This window comes from Alosa pseudoharengus, unplaced genomic scaffold (genome assembly GCF_046254945.1).
Source record: "Alosa pseudoharengus isolate Yale_2024_CS ecotype anadromous, Long Island Sound unplaced genomic scaffold, YU_APseudo_1.1 YU_APseudo_1.1_scf_16, whole genome shotgun sequence".
Classification (NCBI taxonomy): domain Eukaryota; kingdom Metazoa; phylum Chordata; class Actinopteri; order Clupeiformes; family Clupeidae; genus Alosa; species Alosa pseudoharengus.
In genome coordinates this window covers 9369930-9390968 of record NW_027468630.1, presented here as the reverse complement: position 1 = coordinate 9390968, position 21039 = coordinate 9369930, and the positions used below count along the sequence as shown (strand labels likewise).

General features: G+C 42.0%; 1 protein-coding gene across 1 annotated transcript in view; it reads left to right on the top strand.

Moving 5' to 3' along the window:
- Positions 1-11552, top strand: part of slc9a5 (solute carrier family 9 member A5) — a 34560-nt gene extending 23008 nt beyond the window's left edge. The window contains exons 11-16 of the mRNA XM_076286975.1: positions 2711-2802; positions 3719-3845; positions 4889-5041; positions 7610-7688; positions 8366-8497; positions 8808-11552. Coding sequence (XP_076143090.1) covers positions 2711-2802; positions 3719-3845; positions 4889-5041; positions 7610-7688; positions 8366-8497; positions 8808-9379 — 1155 coding nt within the window. The 3' untranslated portion in view covers positions 9380-11552. The remainder of the gene's footprint in view (positions 1-2710; positions 2803-3718; positions 3846-4888; positions 5042-7609; positions 7689-8365; positions 8498-8807) is intronic.
- Positions 11553-21039: the final 9487 nt, after the last annotated feature.

Here is a 21039-nt window from a genome sequence, read left to right as displayed (position 1 = left end):
TTGAGACTTATGAGTAACGTTTCCAGCCAACCGACAAAAGCAGGCATTTCACTGAAGCCTTTTGTTATTGTGTGTAAAGATGATGAGAGGAAACATAGGTATAGGTACAGTAGGTGCAGAGGGAGAGAGATAAAGTAAGGTTAGAAAAGAGATAAAGAAAGATGAAGACTGTGTGTGTGTGTGTGTGACAGAGATAGAGAGAGAAAGAGAGAGAGGGAGAATGGGGCTCCTGGGAGTGTTCCTCAGACCAGCGGTCGTCAGAAAAACGGGAATAATTCTCCCCTTTGTTTCCCTGGCCGACGCCAAACTGCCGGCGCTGGCTCCCTGCAGGCATCTGATACCTGATTGTTGCCACATCAAAGATAGCCATCGGTGGTGGGGACATCACAGCGGCACTGGAAGAAGGCCCCAGCAGGGTGGTGCCAGCAGGAGCAGTCAGGCTCCTTACAAATCCTCGAGGGGAACTGAATTACATTAGGACACATTAGGCACAAAGAGAATAGCAAACTGCACGAACAATCTGCCAAAAATGTCTCGATATCTATTATCATCTTTATTTATTTGTACACGGAGATGTAGATGCATATGTAAACGTGTGTGTGTGTGTGTATGTGTGATTGTGTGTGTGTGTGTGTGTGTTTGTGTGTGTGTGTGTGTGTGTGTGTGTGTTTGTGTGTGTGTGTGTTTGTGTGTGTGTGTGTGTGTGTGTGTGTGTTTCTGTGTTTGTGTGTGTGTGTATGTGTGTGTGTGTTTGTGTCATATGTTGTGAAACTCATTACAGTCATCTGAATATGAAGTGAAACTATCATACTGTTTTCAGCCGTTCTGATGTTTCCATTGGAAAGTCTGCCTGTGTTTTCCTTCCAAAGCGAGGAGCCAGGGATGGGTGCCAAAGTGAATTCCGTGTCAAAGAGAATATACTCATATTACATGTCAACATGGGGATCCCCTAAGCTAAGGCGTGTGGTTGTTGAGTGGAGCCGGCGTAATGAAAAAGGGCCTGATTGACAGGGGAGTGAGTATTGACAGGCAGACAGGGAGAGGGCGGATGCATGGGCCGAGGTTAGCGATGTCTCCAGGATCAGACGTGTGTTGAAAGCACTGATATGAAAGTACATGGAGGAGGCCCCGCTCTGGGTGAAAGGTGTTGAGATCGTGGAGCTTTGGTCTGTCTACTGTCCAAAGTACCTTCCTCCGAAAACACTCTGGAGTGTCGTGCACAGCTTGGTCGTCTCCTGTTCTCTCTCCTGGCTCTTTAGAACCTCGTCCGGCCTCTCTTTGCCTTAATCATATTCCACTCAGTCATTTTCTATTATTTCTCAGTAATAGCATCATTGCTTGTTTATTTGCTTCATCCAGTCCTGGATAATACAATAACATTTCTCACGACAGTGTTCCTCTCAGCTGACTCAACTGAGTAGACGATCTTATCTTATCTTTGCCTGTATAAGTTTCATTTCTCTCTGATGTATGCAAACACAGGCCACAGAAACCCAAATATGCTGGGGGATCGGACAGGCATGGTCCTCTTGCGCAGTGGGAATATCGCAGAGAGTCTGCTGCCCTGACTTTAATGGGACAACTTTTTTCTTTCTGTTTGTACAGAGGGCCTGTACCAAAAAAAGAGTCATTTCCTGTATCCTTGAGTTTTATACCTGTCAGCTTCCTGTGCTGAATCAGGTTGTTAATATTAGCACACATGTAATGAGCTAAGAAAAGACCTTTCACTCATTTTAGGCCACCCAATGCACTGGCAAGGAAATTGTTATTGTTATAATAGGGAGTGGGCAATAAGGGGAAATCGTGCTCTAAATTAATCTTTGGGCTACTTTTTTTGTTTTTCAGAAAACCACTCAATCCAGATAGTTGTCTGTAAAAGTACCAGCAATGTATAACTTAAAATGTGGACCAGGAACATTTCCAAGCCATAGTGTATGTCTGCGGCTATGCACCCGGTCTAGATTGAACTACTTTTTTTGTCTGTTGAACATTTATGCATGGTCCTTTTCAAAAATGTCTGATGGCCATTTGCTATATGCAACCACAGCACATAGAGGAAGTCTCAAGGAACAGGCAGTTGTAGAAGTCATTATACTTACATTGTCAGGAGTGATTACTGAACCATATCCCAGAGCTTTGAGGTGAAGAAACCTCAGATGTATGGCTGGTACCCACTACAATTACCAATGGGAGAGCTGCTTTTCGTCTCTGACATGTCTTCTACATGAACTACAAAGCAGCCAGAGGTACATGGTACAAGAGCTCATACATAGACTGCCATCCAGGCAGGATGCTTAGGAAGGCCCAGATGACATCCATTTAGTTTTCCCTTAGGATAGTTTGCAAGAGCACATACATCTACATTTCTCTCTCTCTCTCTCTCTCTCACTCTGTCTCTCTCCGGTGAAGCGTAACTCACCTTTGTCAGTCCACATAAAGGTTGCTGTGCTTTGCCATATTACATGCAATTTACTAAGCATTCACTTCATCAGTTAAACAGTAAAAAGCTTAGGGATCATGACATAATACAATACATGATAAATAGATGTTTATAATACTTATTTATTTGTATTTACTTTGTTATTTGTACAGCTAGGCTATGACTGATTCAATAGTCTTGCAGACACAGGGCGTGAAAAAGCAAAAGTAAGGCCTTAAAGGGTAAACAAATGTAAATCAGCTCCTCTGGCTTTCTTTTACTGTCCTCCAGGGTGGAAATGTTCTGACATCTGCAAGGCTTTCTCTGCCATCCATGGCTAGTAGGACATCATTCCCTGAGGCCACCAATGTGACAAACTACCTGTGAGTATAGCATGCTTTTGTTCCGCATGCTGCACTTCATGTACCAGGGCAAGCAAGGCACTGTAAATGCAGTGCACACTCTTGTATGTTGTTGCTTAATCTTTGAGGCGTATTCATTCACATAACATTTATAGTTATTTCTTTAGCTCACACTTTTATAGAAGCTGACTTAGAAATGAGGAATAACATTAAAGCTAAAGTGCAGTAGGAGACCTTAGGGTAATAATAAATACTAATAAATACTACTATTAATAATAAATAATGGTAACACTTAGTTTAGTGAACAGATGTTAACCATTGATACATAACCAATATGTGTATGTATTAGTGTTCAACAAGGTCTGTATTAAGCATCATTTCACATTTATTAGGTCTTTATTAAACAATTTCTTATTCTTAATCAATAATATTTATTCTCCATAATCCTTAATAAACAACTAGTTGGTCTTAATGTAAGGTTACTGGTATCTGGTTACTGGTATGACTCAAAATAGAGAGTTCATAGACTCTTAATATACTGTCTGAATATGTGATTTATAATGACAGAATAGTAACGTATTATAACAATGTATTAGAAGGCTATAAAGGTTCTATTTTCACCCATACTATCAATAACCTTCGATCAATACTAGTTGCTTATTAAGGATTTACCCAGAATAAATCCCCTACCTAATAAATGTGTGATGACACTTAACACAGACCTTATTGAGCACTAATTCACATATTACTTATGTATTAATGGTTTATTAAGGGTTCCATAAAATAATGTGTTACCTAAATAATAATAAACTCTACCTTTAGTGTACCTATAAATGCAAGATAACCAGAGGAGGAAGTGCAGAAGTTTAAGTAGACACCAGAGGATGTATTCATGGCAGATCATATAAAGTGTTTCTTTATTTCCTGTTTTTGTCAGGCGTGAGAATGGCAGTGGCGTGTGCCTGGACCTCCAGGTGATCGACACGGTGCCCGGCGCCAAAGTGGAGGAGGAGACGGAGACACATCACGTTCTGGCCGGCAACCTTTACAAGCCTCGGAGACGGGTAGGCCTATGACCCAGTGACTACATTTCCATGCACTCCGTGTTCCAACTAAGGTCCATATATATATATATATACTGTATATATATATATACTGTATATATATATAGTATATATACTCTTTTGATCCCGTGAGGGAAATTTGGTCTCTGCATTTATCCCAATCCGTGAATTAGTGAAACACACTCAGCACACAGTGAGGTGAAGCACACACTAATCCTGGCGCAGTGAGCTGCCTGCTACAACAGCGGCGCTCGGGGAGCAGTGAGGGGGTTAGGTGCCTTGCTCAAGGGCACTTCAGCCGTTCCCACTGGTCGGGGCTCGAACCGGCAACCCTCCGGTTACAGGTCCGAAGTGCTAACCAGTGGGCCACGGCTGCCCAAAATATGGTCCATAAGGTCCATTATGGCAGTATTCAGAATGAGATGTTTCCATGTGCAGCATCGCCATATTGTGAATAAACCAGCGACGTGCAGTAGAAGTAGTATCATGGTCTCTGTCCCTGAATTTCATTCATGACAGTGAAATAAGTGTTTTGGCGTTAAGTGTTAGAGCCGCTATTGTTTAACAGTGTAACCTTATTATAATAGGCCGTTTTGAGGGGTTTCCACCGAGTCTTTAGCTGTGCACTTCGGTATTATTCGGGGTTTTTAGAATCAGAATATGAGCTTAATCTGGTTATGGCTGCTGGAATAAGGTGTTGACTCGCACGCAATCGGAAAGACATGACTCTCACACAATTGAAATATGAAATATGCCACGCCATTCACCAGCCATATTCAGACTCAGTGAAGTGTGTAGCTCTTTCAGTAGGATCTGATTATATAAGACAGAGAATGAAACGAAAACTTACAAATATTAATGGAATCCAGTTTATAATGTTACTGGCTGTGGAGGCAATGAACCGATATAGCCTAATGCCTCTCTCCCTCTCTGGTGGGGTGGTGTAGATAGATAAAAAGGGAACTGATGTTTGGCTTCTTTCAGATGTAAGTCTTAGCGTGGCTTTTGTGAAAGTATATTCTGCTCTCCCTCCACCTTCCCAGTACCACCAGTCCCATTACAGCCGGCACTTCATGACGGTGGGTGACCAGGAGCGGCAGGACCGCGAGGTCTTCCAGAGGAACATGCGCAGCCGTCTGGAGTCCTTCAAGTCCACACGCTACAAACGCCACAAGAAAGGCTACAGCCAGAAGAAGGTTATTATACATATAGATTTATGCATAGATAGAGAGACATACACACACATACACACACACACTCTCTCTCTCTCTCTCTCTCTCTCTCTCTCTCTCACACACACACACACACACACACAGATTCATATACATACACAAATGCACAAATATATGTACAGTTAGGAGCAAAATGATTCATATCATTGTCTTGCTTAAAGGTCCGATCATTGTCTTGCTTAAAGGTCCGATGCTATGAGCCCAAGGTCCCCCCAGTGCCTGAGGGATTCCTTCAGAAACTTGATGTAGTTTTTTTTCCTCATGATGCCAATCAGTTTAATATAATGCCAGGCCCTATTGTCTGAAAAACACCCAACACTAATACATTACTATAGCTATTCTCCAATGTGGGTATGGTGTTTTGGTGGTTGACATTTTCAGCCCATCCCAAGATAGACCACTTGGTCATCATGGATGCTGATTATGGATCACTTTTCTACAAATATGCATAACTCACCTTAACCTTTATAAGGGCACACTGGACAAAGAATTTAGCTTTTGCTGGATTTTTTTTGACCCAGGAACATTCCACTCAGGGAGATTGGCATACAAAAGAGGCATTAAAACTAAACTAACTAAACACTAAAACAAGGGGCTACATTACAGTTTTTTTTTGTTTACACACAATTTTAAAAACCTGGTTAATTTTTTCAAAATATAATCACAATTATCCAAACACCACACTCAATTTACATAATTCCTAGATTGTTTGCAAAATGACACACTTCAGTCAAAACATACACACTTCAGTCAAAACATATACACATATTTGTGAAAATGCTATTAGTTTTCATTTAACCAACACAGTCCTCAATGATCAATTGTTATGTACAATTTTTTGACATTGTTATGTAAGGGATAATTTAGACAACAACAAAAAAATAGTGACAAACCCACAACATTCTTCATGATTATTTTGAGATATAGGGAGAATGCACACAAATAGGGCTACTATAAACTTACCAAGCACTGCACAACACCGATGCTGCACACTGAATATTTCAAGTACATGTATTTATTTCAATACTTACAGTATTTCTTATCATAATCAGTTACAATAATCAACCAACAATGAAATCAATGAAACAAATAAAATCTGTAAACAAATAAAAATTACTGCATGAAGTACATACACTTTGACTCTGAAGAAAAACTAAGCAACAAGAATAGTGTAACTATTCATCATCTCTCCGCCTGCCTCTTCCTCTATCTCCTTCTTCTCCTCTTCCTCTACCTGGGCCTCCTCCTCTACCTCCTTCTCCTCTTTCTCTACCTCCTTCATCTCCTCTTTGAGCTCCCCCTCTCATTCTCACTCTTCTTCATTTTCTAGCTCCTTTCATTTTTGTTGAAGACAGGTGAACTCACCTGCTGCCTTTTATAGCACAACTAAGTGCTGGGTTTTCAAATTAGCACATGTGTGCTTCCACAACTGGTGGATGTGATTATCCAATTCGTTCATTGGTGTGGTCATTGGCAATCCGGGGCTTTGTAATGACAAGGAAGTAACCTCACAATCCTTATCTGTGTCTAAAGTGTGAAAATGTGTGTAGAGTTTTACAAATCACTGTGTGTAATGTTTTGCAAAAAGGATGAAGCAGACATGTGTGTGTAATGTTGTTCAAATCTGTGGAGGTGTTTTGCTCCTTGGAGTAGAATTTTGCAAACTGTGTGGAAATTTTTATTTTAGTGTGTAAACAATCGTAAAAAACTGTAAGATTCTGGAGGGAAAGATCAGGCAGTCTGCCTAGAGACCTGTCCCAATTGGCGGCATTGGACCATTAAAACACACAATGATCCTAAACATACAGCCAAACAAGGCAAGAAATGGTTAACAGAGAACAATATCAACATGTTAGAGTGGACCAGAGTCCAGACCTCAATCCGTCAAAAAAGTGAGCACAAGGCCAAAGAGAGCCTCAAAATCCGGATTGCTGCTAAAAAGGTGCGGTCTACAATCATTGTGGAGACATGTATTCACACATTTTCTGTGGATTTCATTAAATTCTTCTATGAACCAATCAATCCCTTTCTGGCCTACGGAAGAGAAAGAGAGGGGGGGGTGTGTGCACCACTGTGCAGATTCCCTCCTGATGTGAGTTAAGGTCACATTCACAAGGGCAGAGTAAAGACATCATCCTTCGAGCCGTCAAAGGTTGAGGTTTATCATGACTGATGGGCCGCTTCACAGGATGTTCTCACCGGCTCCCACTGGCAGAGATCGCTGATAAACACACTCTCCCCTCGCCCACAAACGCACATGTCTCTGCCTGCCTTGTGACTTAAGTGAAGTATCATGTTATGCACTGTTTTTTTTCCCCTCCTCTCTCTCATCACTTCACTTGAGGTATTCCATTATATAACAAAAGCAGCATTATAATTTGCATACTGTAGCACACAGACACTAACAGAATCAACACCAGGAGTGAGGGTAGGGTGAGGGTAGAAAACATTTGGGCATGTTTGTTTGTGCATCCTAATGTTCCCTGTTGCAACATCTGGTCGTAAACCTCCTCGTACTGTCTCCCCTCACAGCGCAGAGGCTCAGATGTGAAAGAAAAAGACCAAGAGACTAATGACAAACCCAGACGTAATGTCAGCTGGCAAGACAAAGGTATGCTGTTTTATTGCCTGAGGGTGCTGTCAGGAAGTTCATTAACTGTGTTCCTCTCCAATAAAAACCTTTCTTACCTATGCTTACCTTACGTGGGTGTGTGCTCTTCAAGACACTCAGTGTTGTAAAATGTCTTTAGCCATGGTATGGCGGAGTTGAATTATGACTCATAGGTAAACGTGTGTTTATTTCGTTTTGTATGTGTATGTTCATTGCATCTTAAGTGAATGCAATGAAAGAACATAGACCTCTGAAGTTTGCCAAAAGCTGCCATCTTTGCCCATATAAGGAGATCCGGGTGTTAATTAAAGTCAACTACCTATGGCAAGTTGCATTGCAAGTTAGCTCTGGGGTAGCAAAAATCTAACTAATGTACCGCTCAAGATCACAGGAGCCACTAGAAGGCAGAGGACCAAAGTGCGTTGAGCAAAACTTCTGCATTTAGGACATCTTCGTCCCCGCGAGAGTTTAACACGTGCGATAATTAAAAAAACCCATGTTATTTTCCCATAGGAAAAATCGCAAGATACCGGATCTCAAAGATTTTTGTAGGCGAACTTCAGAGGTCTATTCCCATTTCATTTCAAACCACTGTTGATTTCACGTCCTGCTCCTGTACCCCATTCTTTGATATGATGAACATGTACTTTATTTTCTCTAATGTAACCTTCACTCAGACCCAGTGGCTGTGCCCATTGAGCCAGAAGAGAGTAGAGGTGATCAGTCTGAACCTGAGAAGGAGGAGGACGTGGGGATCACTTTTGTTGCTCGCAAGGCCCCCGACACACCAAAGGAGAGACCCAAATCAGGTGAGCACGTCAACAACAACTCAGCAACAGTAAATGAAGATAAGTAATAAGGTGAAGCCATAGCGCCTTTGCTGAGTTTGGAAGTCCAGTGGGTCCTTATCAGAAGTAGCCTACACTCAGTGTTAGCAGAACAGAAAAAACACTGGAGCCCACAGACATATATTTCCTTTATTGAGGGTGCAATGGCTGCCATTTCAATGTTGATACATCTTCTTGAGAGTAAATGAAGTAAATGCAATTAAAAATGTAATAGTGTATTACATATACACACCTGTGAGGGCGCCATATTTATGACTGAATGTTGTCCTAGTCCCTGCTGCACTGGAGGTGTGCCAGAGCCCCTCCGCTGCCCCCCCGTCTCCTACCTGTGCCGAGAGGAACCTGCCCTGGAAGGGTGGGATGGGCACCCTACCTGTATGTGTGTCCATGGAGGCCACAAAGATCATCCCCATAGACCTCCAGCAGGCCTGGAACCAGAGCATCTCCTCGCTGGAGAGCCTGGCCTCCCCACCAGTCCCCGCAGAGCCGCAGCACCCACGCATCAGCGCCCTCTCCAGGCTGGGAGGTCCCATACGCCCATTGTCCGGGGTGGTCCCCTCGACAGGGGTCGGTGTCGGGGAAAGTGCCGCTCCTCCTGCCCCTAATCCGGCCACGGGTGAGTTCCGGTTCCCGGGTGGAGGAGAGGAGGAGGAGGAGGGCACCCTCTCCCAGCAGCAGCAGGAGATGCAGCCGCTTGTGTCGTCCATGCGGCCGCCCCCTCCTCCACCGCCTGCCCCTCCACAAGGCTCAGCCCGCAGGAGGAACCCCTGTGTCTATCTGAGGAATCTGGTGACAACACCACCAGGCCATGAGCCTTACAGTAGAGGGCCGACACAGCTGTAAGGGCCTCTGTCAATACCCTACATATTCTCTTACCAGCTGTCACGCCACTCATTTGATGTATTCTGTTGCTCATGAGGGGGCGTTCTTAACAGCCTTATTGGGCGACACAACAAATCTTAACTTTATTTTGTATGTTAATGATATGCTTCAGATATAAATTTAGACAGTGTTTTTAAACACAGGGCATTGCTGAATGTGAAAGAGCTTATGTTTATAGATGCTTTAAATATTTGTTAGTCTGACAATGCTCAAATACACTGAATGATATCTAGTGTGGAGAGAGCAATCCGTCCATCATGGAAACACTGGCAAAATGTCCTTTCTGCCCTGTTTTATGTACTTGTAAAGTCCATGTCAGCATGTAAGACCACTGGAAAAATGTCTAGACCCTATTACAAATGCCTTATAGGGTGTGCAGATTAAACAATAGCTTCATTTACACTTTCATATACCCCACAGAGAAATAGGACAAAAGAAATTCTGGCAGAAACTCCAATAACTAAATAGCAATACTTAACTGCTTAACTTTATTCTGGATATTGGCATGCCCATCCAAAACAAAACAAAAGCAAAAGGCTGCAGAGATTCAGGCCAGCCAACCCTCACTGTGAAGCCCAAATTCTTGGGATGAAAGCACAGGCGACTCACTTTTCTTTGCCCGGAGATTGAGAGGGACTGGGGTCTCCATGTGACTTGTGCTGCAGGGCAGCCCCAGCAGGCCTGAGTCTTTCAGCTCTTGCGAGGCACAATGCCAGCCAGAGCAATGAAGCATTACGACCAACTCACTTCCTATCTGTGCCGATAAATTGTTAGGATATGAATTGAAAGGAGACAGTATTACCAAAGCTGCACAACCACTCAAATTCAGGCCAGAAAACTGACAGTGTATTTACTACAGTAGTTATGTTGAAGGGCTGTCTGTTTTCCTCATTACTTACAGTTATTACACACACTGGGATAATCAATTAATTCCCCTCTCTCACTAACCGGAAAGTTGCACTCTCACTAACCAGAAAGTTGCACTTTAAACCAATTCAGTTTGTGCTTCGTGCCTCACTTTTATTTCAAATGTGTTAAACAAGCATCCTTATTTTGAAGTATAAGACGTACCTATTTATTTTTGCTTTGCTGTTTTTCCCCTCTCATGACTTGCTGGGGAAGATTTTTTTGCACAGCTGAAACAAAAAAAGGTAAAATTACAAAAAAATGTTTGAATGACCAAAGTGTGGGGAAAAACAAATTGAATGTTTCTCATGTGCCATTTCTCACTGTCTTATTAAAATGTCTTTTTCTGTGTGTGTTTAGAAGGTAACATATGATGTCATGACTTTTGGTTAGTGTGATTTAACTTTTGGGGATGGAAATAATGTATTGTGCCTATTGTGCCTACGATCAGTGTGTATTTTAAAATCAAGTAATTGAATAGACATATTTTCAGTACTGCTGTGTGTGCTGTTAGGTACCCAAAGCAACGTAGGCTACCCATACCCTTTAAGTACATACTTGGCACTAATGTGAGACATCAGTTATGTGTTCTGCAAGTTTATCTTTACAGATGTTCTGTTAAATGAAAGGAATTAAGTTTTTCTAACATTCTTCAAGTTCTTCATACAACTTCAGTTTTGTTGTTTGAATCACTTTTCCATCAGATTTAAGGAATCAGAACAAAAAAAAAATGGTTTCAGCTAGGTCTACTCATTCAAGATTTTCCAAATATCACAGAAGTGTGGAACCTTTTTCACCACAGGCTCCAGTTCATGCCTTTGTATTGTGAGTAAATATCCCCATGTAAGAGCCTTCAGGCGTGTAGCCATATTCAACATTGTTTAAGTATGCCAACAAAGCTGCTTAATCTCCGCCAAGCATGCAAAATATATGCATTTATAGAGAATGTGTGGTGCTCGTGCCTTTTTTTAAAGGGATGAAAAGGTTAATAGAGAAGAGGAGGCCTTGTAATATTTGCTGTGCCTAACACTGAATAGGCCTACACAGCAGTTCAGCATTGTGCTATATGAGCTTGTCGCAACGAGAATGGTGGATTTGTCAAGTGAACCCAGAGAATGTTTTTATTAATTTAGCTGTTTAGAATTGGCCATATCCCCAATGTCAGTGCTTTGAGTTTGAGATTTTTAATTGTTTTACAGAAATGAAACGAAGGATTCATTGTAGCCTACCACATGGAAATACTGGTTGATGTCCAGAAAGAAAATGAATAAAATGTGTCTAAATTAATACTGTCCTGTCTTTATTAGACCTAAACCATTCATCTTGTCATGCTATCATCAAATAATAAAATAAAAACCATTGGAAAAACAAAACAATGACATACAATGTCCTACTAAAATAGCTGCCATGGCAGTTGGAGTGTTTGTCAAAAAATTTCAAAGCAGTGTTGAGGCCCAAAAGAGAATCTGATGAATAATTTAATGGTCTTCTCCACTTCGTTTATTCTCAATTCCCAGTGCTGAGGTAGGGCTCCCCTGGTGAAATTCTTAAAAGAGATTTGTGTATTTATGTGCTAATGTGCCATTTATCCTGAAAACCCGTCAGTACCCAGGGGTGATGAGATCATTAGAGGGAAAAACAAATGTTCATTGGACTGTTACTGTGCTTAAAAGTAGGCCTAGCCCTAGGCTTGGGTGTTTTAAATGATCATCATAGTGATTTTGGTCATCGTCTTAATTCATAGGCTATTATAAACAAATAAATACAACAACATTTTGTGCCACTCTTCTGTCTAACTTTCAATCAAATTGTGTGCATTTGTTTTTCTATAAATAGCCTCATTTGGCAAGAAAACCCAAAAGTGACACTGACAACTAGTGGCGCATAATATCCATTACATTATAATGAATACATGTAAGCCTAACGTTACATTGTTTTTTTTTGTTTTTTTTAAAAGAGACATCGCGTTCGGGAACATTCAGAGTTCTCCAAATCGTTTATGGTCAAAGCAAGTAAAAGTTTAGCACTACAACAACCAGGCTTTTTTGTGCCTAGCAAGACTGCAGTGAGTATTATCTGGAAGGTGCTCAAGAGCTTGGCAGGTAAGTTACAGTAAGGTTAGCAGATAAAGTTAACTTGCTAGCTTGTTATGAAAAGACACCGGATAAATAAGTCTAGATCTAGCAGCTAAACGGCTTCCCCTTTTGCCCTTGTAACACTTCTGGGCATTCCTATTTTTCCTCGAGGTGAGTATAATATTAAAGCTCTCTTAACCATCCTTCATGTAAAAATTTAACTTGACTACCCAATTAGCCAACATTAGTGTTAATAGGTAGTAGCCAAACACGTTGCAAGCCTGCTACAAATGACAGTAAACCGCCAAAATAATGTAGGACTAGTACTAGCGGTTAGCCAACCTCCGTCTTAAAAAAAATAACAAACTAAAAAGTTATACAAGAATACTGTCATTAACAGTTTTGTCAATTTGTAACAACTTAACAGGACCACTCTCTGGGAAGTGCATGTTTCGCTAGGTCATTAATTTCTGTACTTTAACGTTAGCGGTAACTTAGCTGGCGCCGTAACAATGGTGCACATATCGATAGCTAATTAATCTAACATTAGCATCCTTTTTGCTCTTGGTAACTTTAGCAATACTTTAACTGGCAGTGCTTTAACTGTCAAGTTTCTTCTTGATAAGCACAGGTTCCAATAGTTTTGCTGTGTAAGGGTGGTAATTCCAGTACTATTAAATGGCAGATAACCAAATAACCAAATTGTTGCTGTAAGACAGGGCATATGGATGTAAAAAAGTACAGGTGGTGCCTTGATTCAGTGTTTAGGCCTACACTAAATAAGAGAGCTATAAGGCCTGTCTGCTCGTGTCTGTTCTACAACATTCCTTTCCAGAGTGTATGGGATGCTGTGGATTTTAGTCTGTACCCTTTCAATGGGAAATGCCTATGATTTTGTTCTTGTCATTTCACTGGAGGCTATGAGTGTTTTGCAATCACCTTGAGGTTTTTGGAGATCATATCACAGGTGGGAGTACTGTTTGTACTGAGGCTAGGAACTGTATGAATGCAACTGGGATTAATGATTCAATCTCTTGGCACCGTATGTGACCATTTTAACAGTGCATTTTGATATCTCAGAATGAATATTATGTCATGATACTATAGGTCTATTTCTTTTACACACCTCAGTCTGCACCAGATCTAGGCTACATCTGTGTTCTGCTTAGAACCATGCTGACCTTTGAGGTAATTAGGCTTGTTGGAGTGCACCAGTTTCACATAGCTTAATAACTGGAAACACAAACACTGGTCTCAGTGTCTCTTCTGAAATTTGTTACAGCTGATTTCTCAGCTGCTTGCTGCAGTTGCACTTTGTTGGTCCATCTAACACACATTTGACTCCTAGGTCAGTTGACCTTGTACCAAATAAGTTTCAAAGCGTGCATAGACTTCATATGGAAGTAATTTTTGCTAGTCTAGCCAAAGGTGGACTGCTTTAAGTGTCAAATTGCGTCCCTCTTGTGTCTGGCTGAACTGTAGGAGTAGAGAGACATCCTAAACCAAACTTCAAGACTGAAGTTTTTTAGTCATTTAGTGCTCATGATCTCTCTCTCTCTCTCTCTCTCTCTCTCTCTCTCTCTCTCTCTCTCTCTGCGGAAACAGGGGCCATGTGAATTTGGAGTAGGAGTATGACCCAGCCCCTTGCTCCAGACACATAGCCCTGTGTTCCCTGAAAAGCCTGGTACACAAATACCAGATGCTGAAACAAAGTTGATTGCAATTAAAAGTGTATGTCTGAAATGTGAGAAGCATATGCAGACCTAAACTGATACGCATCTGTCTGGCTGGTTGTCCGTTTCTAAGTTTGAAGTTTTTAAGTTTTACTTAGGGTAATGCATTATTTTTTAGTTTTGTGTTTCATCAGTAATTAACCATTCACCATTCATACATTGTTTTTGTAGGTAATAGCAAAAAGATGTATTGTTTTGGCCACAAAAATTACGCTTCTCATTTTTACACAATTGTGCTCCTAAATCTAATGCATGAGGAGGCCCAGTTGCTCTTTTAAAAATAGCCTATCTGATCTTAATCCATCCCCAGTATCAAACGCCCTCCCCTTCTCCTCTGTCATAAACTGATTATTAGGCCAAGCAAAGGTTGGCTGCTGCCTATTTATAACCCTCATCTAAATTACATTTAGGCAACTACTTGAAATCTTATATAAAGAGGGAGATTGATTTATCCTAAACTGTGGCTTAGCCTTACTGTTGAAAAGGAACATGTAGCCTAGCCTACGTCTTAATCTACAGGTACTATGGAATGAAAAGGTATACTATAGTCTATATCCTACACAAAGAATTGTCTGAAGGTAGGCTTACTTTTTTTTTTTAACAGAACAATCTCCCCAAAGTGGATGGTGAAAGCATGCAGTAAATTCTTCAGTAACCCATATTTCCCATGCTGTGATTCAAAGGAAGACATTATTTAGTTGTAATTGTATATCAAAGAGACAAATGGTTTTGCTTTTCACTGTATGCCTCATAGAGTGTAGAGTTACAGGCAATTCTTTTGGGAGCCTGGGTCCCCCCACCCCACCAATGCAGACGTCCAAGAATGAGCCTATTCTTTCAGGGCTTAATTGTGACCCAAGCCGCTGTGTGGATTAGAGGTTGCTGTTCACCCATGCGTACTTGTCTCCCCTATTGGCTGGCCAGAAATTGTTCCCCGGGGTGGAAAGCCTGCTCACATTCTTAACGGATGATTTGTATTGTCACAGAGCAGTGGCGCTATCAGATAGTGTTATCTGCGTGCCAGCCCGAGCCCCAAACTTGAGAATGGTAATTTTCCATGCACGTGGTCTGGTCGTCGTGGACCTGCTCGCAGCTCCTTAGCTGGTGCGACGTCTACTAGAGTTAGCTTAAATCTCCAATATGGTGCTCCAGTTGTTGTCATTGAAGATATGAAATGACAGGCTCACAACAACTTAACAACAAACACTACTATTTCCGTGTGTCAGTTGCTCTCTGGCTTTTTTAATGGGAGCCCATGACCATGTTGGCCTGTGTTACACTTTGGATAATCACCACTTTTCATTTTGTGCCTGGGACCAGTGTGTGTAGGTTGCATGTGACTGCATGCTAGCCTGAAATGTTTTGGTGTGTGTTGTGCAACAGTACCCCTCCACAAAACCATGCCTCCAGCCTTCCACTCACCTTAAGAGGTATTTGGGGTTGTGGGTGGAGGATAGTTGCTGCCACACAAACACACGCACGCGCGCACACACACACACACACACACACACACACACACACACACACACACACACACACACACACACACACACACACACACACACACACACACACACACACACACACAGTCACATGCACTGGATGGAGTCCTCTCACGCTGGTCTTTATTGTTTAGTGTTTTGAGAGGGAGTCAGGGAGGTGGAGTTGAAGTCAAAAGCAGAAGGGTACCTCAGAGAGACTACTGATGTAAGGGGCGGGGGGTCACAGACATTTGGACTGCCTGGCGGGGTCATTGGGTCTGTTTCAGGAATATATAAATAAAACGGCATCTTTAAGCTGCTAAATGTGACTTTAGAGGCTTTCTACCTACAAAGCAAACCTTAGCCTTAGACATATTTTAAAGTATAATGGTCTGTATCCAGCCAACAAAAAGTCTTCAGAGGGCTTGGGGAATGGACCTGTAAACTGACCTCAATCTTTACATTACTCTTTCTTTACTTTCATCAATTACTGTGTCTGTGTGAATCCCAAGGGTGGGTTTGAAGGCTGTCCTTGCCAGTTTGCTTCATTAAGTCTGAGTTATATCACTTGCATGAACCTGAGGCTAAGCTTCATTTGCTGACTACACCAATACATTTAGTTTAGAACCGAGCTGCTTGGACTAGAGGTTTTTATTGGACCCTTAAATTGTTGCATTGTTGAGTTTTGAGTAACATATGCAATTTATTTCACATTGGAAAAAAAATATGGCAAACTGTTTACTTGAGCCAGCCATCATTAATCATTTGGTCAGCCTTGGCTCCCTAACCATGAAAATGTGCTGAGCCGATGCCAACCATGGCACAGGGGCAGAGGGGTGATGCATTGTTCCTCACAGGTAGGGTGCAGAGAGGGCTTTTTAATGCTTTATTTACGCCCTGCCAAGAGCTCACCACAGCTTGTACATGAATATTTTTCCTGGCCAAAGCAGTGTTTTCAACCATTTTCTAGTAGCGCATTCTCTTTATGTGCTTTCCTCTAGAGATTGTTTAATTGGTTTTGACCGATTTTTTTGCAGGAATCAGCTTCTTTTTTCTCTGTCTTTCAGCTCAATTTATTCAGGAGTTCCTCTGGAGAAATATTGAAATCCTGGTTCTCTGCCGCAAAAAATTGAGCCAACTTTCATTTAGAGGTAGGGTTTAAAAAAACATTACACACCAAGTCTATACTTTTGTTTTGCAACACACGCACACCTGCGTTCCTAGCCAGGTCATTAAAGGTGAGGCAACAGCAGACTTGTAGATGTTGATGATAATATGTTCTGTCATATTTGTAATGGCTCAAAAACAATAAAACACAATTGAATTCCCATGTTATTTATAAATAAGAGGATTTATTTACAACTGTGATGGTGAATGGATTTAGTGTTATATTTTCAATAATGTTGTACCTCCTTTTTGGAGCATTTAATGCATCTATGTGTCTAAAAAGTTGTTAATATTTATAGATATTAATGAACAAAGACCCCATCGCTATTGTGTGATTTTCCCCCTAAGGGCAGTCCTCTTTCAAAGCTGTCACTTCTGTTTTCTAAGGGGTTAAAAGGCCTGCTGTGGTTAAAGCTAGCTGGGCTTTTCACACAACAACAGGCACACTTTAATTCTTGTTTCTCCGCTGTAATTGGTGTCTTGGGCGCAAACACAACTCCAGCTGGTGGGGGCTGGGTGGTGCGTCTTTGTGCTCTTTCACTTCAAGGGTCAGTGTGCTTGTCTGTCTTCCTTACTTGTGCTACAACCTGCGAGCTGTTTTAATTACACTGATGTCGGCCCAGCCCAGGAAGGCTTGCGTTGCGTGCAGGCAGATATTACGCTGTAATCCACCAAATCATTGTTTGTCCGACAGATGGACGGAAGGCGGACAAAAGCACAGTGACATGATAGCAGTCGTCTGACAGGGTTGTTACCTAACAGTTATGTTTTCACCTAAGGTGTAATCAGAGGCAGAGGAGAGCTATCACAGCAATGTGAAGAATCTTCCTCTCTGGCACTTTACTGACTATGAGATTTTGAGCAGGACTACAGTCAAACAAACCCCTCCAGGTTTGCGACCGCTTCTGATAGACCTCTCAAACAAATGTACAGGGACATTTGAATACGATTCCCTGCTTAAAATACACATATCTGGCCTTCTTAGTGGAATCAAGGTGACTGTTCTACCTCTAATAAATATCTTTGGGCAGCCGCATCATAAAATCACAGTGGTTGGGAGGTCTATACACACATTGACAGAAGTGTCGACTGTCTTGGAATTTGTCTTCCGCTTTGAAAGCCCTTGTTGGCCATTGCAAAGATTTAATGGCCCTGTTCTCTCTTTTTTCCGCTGCAAGAGCGGTCTACAAGCCACTCGACGACAGGAAAAGGAGTCGTAGTAAATAAATCTGAAGTGTACTGGGGCAAACAATCGCACCCCGAGTGGCGTGTGCGAAACCCACTAGTCAGCTTTTTTACACAGGCACGTGCACAGATATAGAAATCTAGATATCGTATTGTCTGTTAAGTTCTATTAGGTGGAATACGACAACACGGCTGCCATATTGGGAAGGGCAACACTTACTGGCAAACCAATGGAGGTCAGTGAGGAGCTGCAGATGTTTTGTGTTAAAAAGCCTTATGAATTTCTTATAAATGTATTAACCGATGGAAGATGTTGTTTTGTATTTAAGGGTAGCTACATGACAAAAATGGATCACTCAACACTAACTTGTAGAGTGAGAAACAGAAGGACAGGGAAGAGAAAGAAGGACAGACATCGAGAAAAAGAGGGACATAAAGAGAGAGAGAGAGGAAAACATGTTTTTGACAGTTTTATTTCCTTCTCTGACATTTAACAGTATTCAGAAAAGGTCTCCACTTTGGCAATTTTACTTTAGAGAAACTTTGCTGTGGTAAAATCTTGATATTCTAAGTGAAAACTGTTATATGTCAGAGATGGAAATAAAGCAGACAAAAAACATTTTTAGAAGACAGAAAGTACGAAGTTAAAACCTTTGTCTTCACATCACTCCAAAAAGGCATATTTCAGCAATTTTGTGCTTTTACATATACGAGTCCCATGCCAAAGTGCTATGATTTGTACACAACCCACAACGTCCGTTTTCTGTCAATTTCCACTCAGAGACGCCTGTTTCCTAATTGACTTCCATTCTTTTGCTACTCAGTGTTGCCCTCAGTAAGGTGGCATCATGGCAACACGTACACTCTAGAGACCAATGCGGCATCTAAGTTCTATATCTATGACCACGTGGCTCCCAATGTTACCTGCCAGCCAGCCGGGACTGTTCAACAGCAGGTCTCGTGTACTGAAAATAACATACAGGAAACATAGAGAGCGGTGGAACCCCCCCCCCCACACACACACACACACACACACTTTCAACCCACCCACCCGCTCCAGGCCTCTGAGAACCCCCAGCACAGACATTAGTCTCATCTTGGCCCAAGCAGTCATGCTCGCTTCCAGCTTGAGCCACATGTCTGGCGGTATTCGCCTCGCTGGCTCCCGCTTTTATTGTTGTATTCCAGCAAAGCAGTGTGTGTTGTTTTATCCTAGCCTGCAGGTCGGAGCAGGGTTGGTCTGAAGTCAGGTTGACTCAGAAGAGTGATATGAACTGAATGAGATATAATTACTATGTATACGACGGTGTGTGTTTTTTTTACATTACAGAGGAAATTCCTGGTCTGTGAAGTGGAGTCGGACTTTGTGTATTTTGTGTCAATCATAATCCACACAAGGACTTGTAGAGAAGGAAAGAAGAATTACTGAGTGAAATCTGCAAGCTGCAGACTGCACAACTGCAATTGTGGAAAGATTGAGTAATATCAAGAGACTGATTTTCCCCTGTAGTACCTCAACCTTTTCTCCATCCTCTGAAATTAGATAGTGAAGCCATGTTAAAGGACAGTCGATTGTACACAATTTCAAGTCCATATCCTAACATTTTTTGTCACATTCAGCAATCATCTCCTCACGACGCCAGCTGCTCATTCTGTGAGTACACTTAAAAAAAACAAAAAAACAGTCTATGTAGGCGGCCCAGGCTTCAAAAATTGGAAGCAAAAAAAGTGGGGGCAGCCTGTCGCCCAAACAAAAACAGTTTTTCTGGGAATACTGAAGGGAGGGGAGAGTTACCTCTGGTGTGTTTCATTTGGTCCTTGGTTAAAATATGTACGTTGTTTTGGATAAACACAAACAAACAGAACTTCCTGCACAATTGCTGACTGTACCTTTAAGACACCCTTGTGTCTACTGAATATGTTCTTTGACATTTTTAACAAACGTCACCCGTGTTCCTCTTGGTCATGCCCTGGTGATTCACCCACGCATGGGCAGCCTTGTATTTATGTTGCCATTAAGATGCCCTTCAGAAGAAAGTAAACTTGTTTTGCAGGATTTGGTGCTTTTGTTTTTGGCGTTTTGTTCTATATGATCTTCGTGGTTTATGGTAGAAAGCACTCCAGAGAGTCAGAAACAGCCCTAAGCTCCACTTGTCTGTGTGAGAACCATAGTTCAGTGACATTTTCTGTGAAATAACAAAACATATTACATTCAGATTGGATAGCATACAGTCAGATAGCATAATATGCAATGTAATGTATTGCCATTGTCATGGTTTTAGCCATCTGATAAGGATCGTCGGCGGGCGAGGACGGAGGAGCCTACATCTGTTCCTGTCCGTCTACCGTCCCCGACAAGATGTCTCAGATCTCTAGCACTGTAATGGTATGGGAAAGGTTTCTTTTTTTACTTCTGCCTTTTTGTTGTTCCTTTGGCACCGCTCTCCACACCCTGGCAGTAGCCGGTTTCTCCGCTGTGCTCCGTCAAAAGCAGCGGAGCTTATTATGCTAAGGATAATGTATCACCAGGTTGCTCCCCAAAATCTCAGAGAGATGTTCTTCCTCTGTAACTTGTTCCAAAGACCACTAACCAAAAAGACCAGAATGAAAAGCATAGTCTGTTCAGTTGGCTGCACCAGAACTTTTCTCAATTGTTTTTTTTTTTTTTTTGGTGTCTTGGCTTTGGGAGGGGGAGTGTTTTCTCTCCAGCTGTCTCCTGGTCTTGCACAGGATCAGATAGAAAGATTCACGTGCTGGAACAGGCAAGTGGTGCACTGAGTGGGAGTGGGGGTATAGACGCCCTCAGAGAAGAGGAGAGGGGGCGGGAGGGAGGGAGAGAGAGAGAGAGAGAGAGAAAGGGAGGGAGGGAGTGGGGAGAGTGAGAGACAGAGCGAGGAAGGGTGAGAGGTGGGGGAGGAGCATGTTACGGATGAAGCACTTGCCTGACATTCAGAGCGTGTGGAGCTTGGTGAGTGTATACATGTGTGTTTGTGATTCGTGTTTGAGGAGTTGCTGTTTTTATACCACCCCGTTATCCTTTGTCAGGGGCAGGGGGAGAAAAAAAAACTAAACCA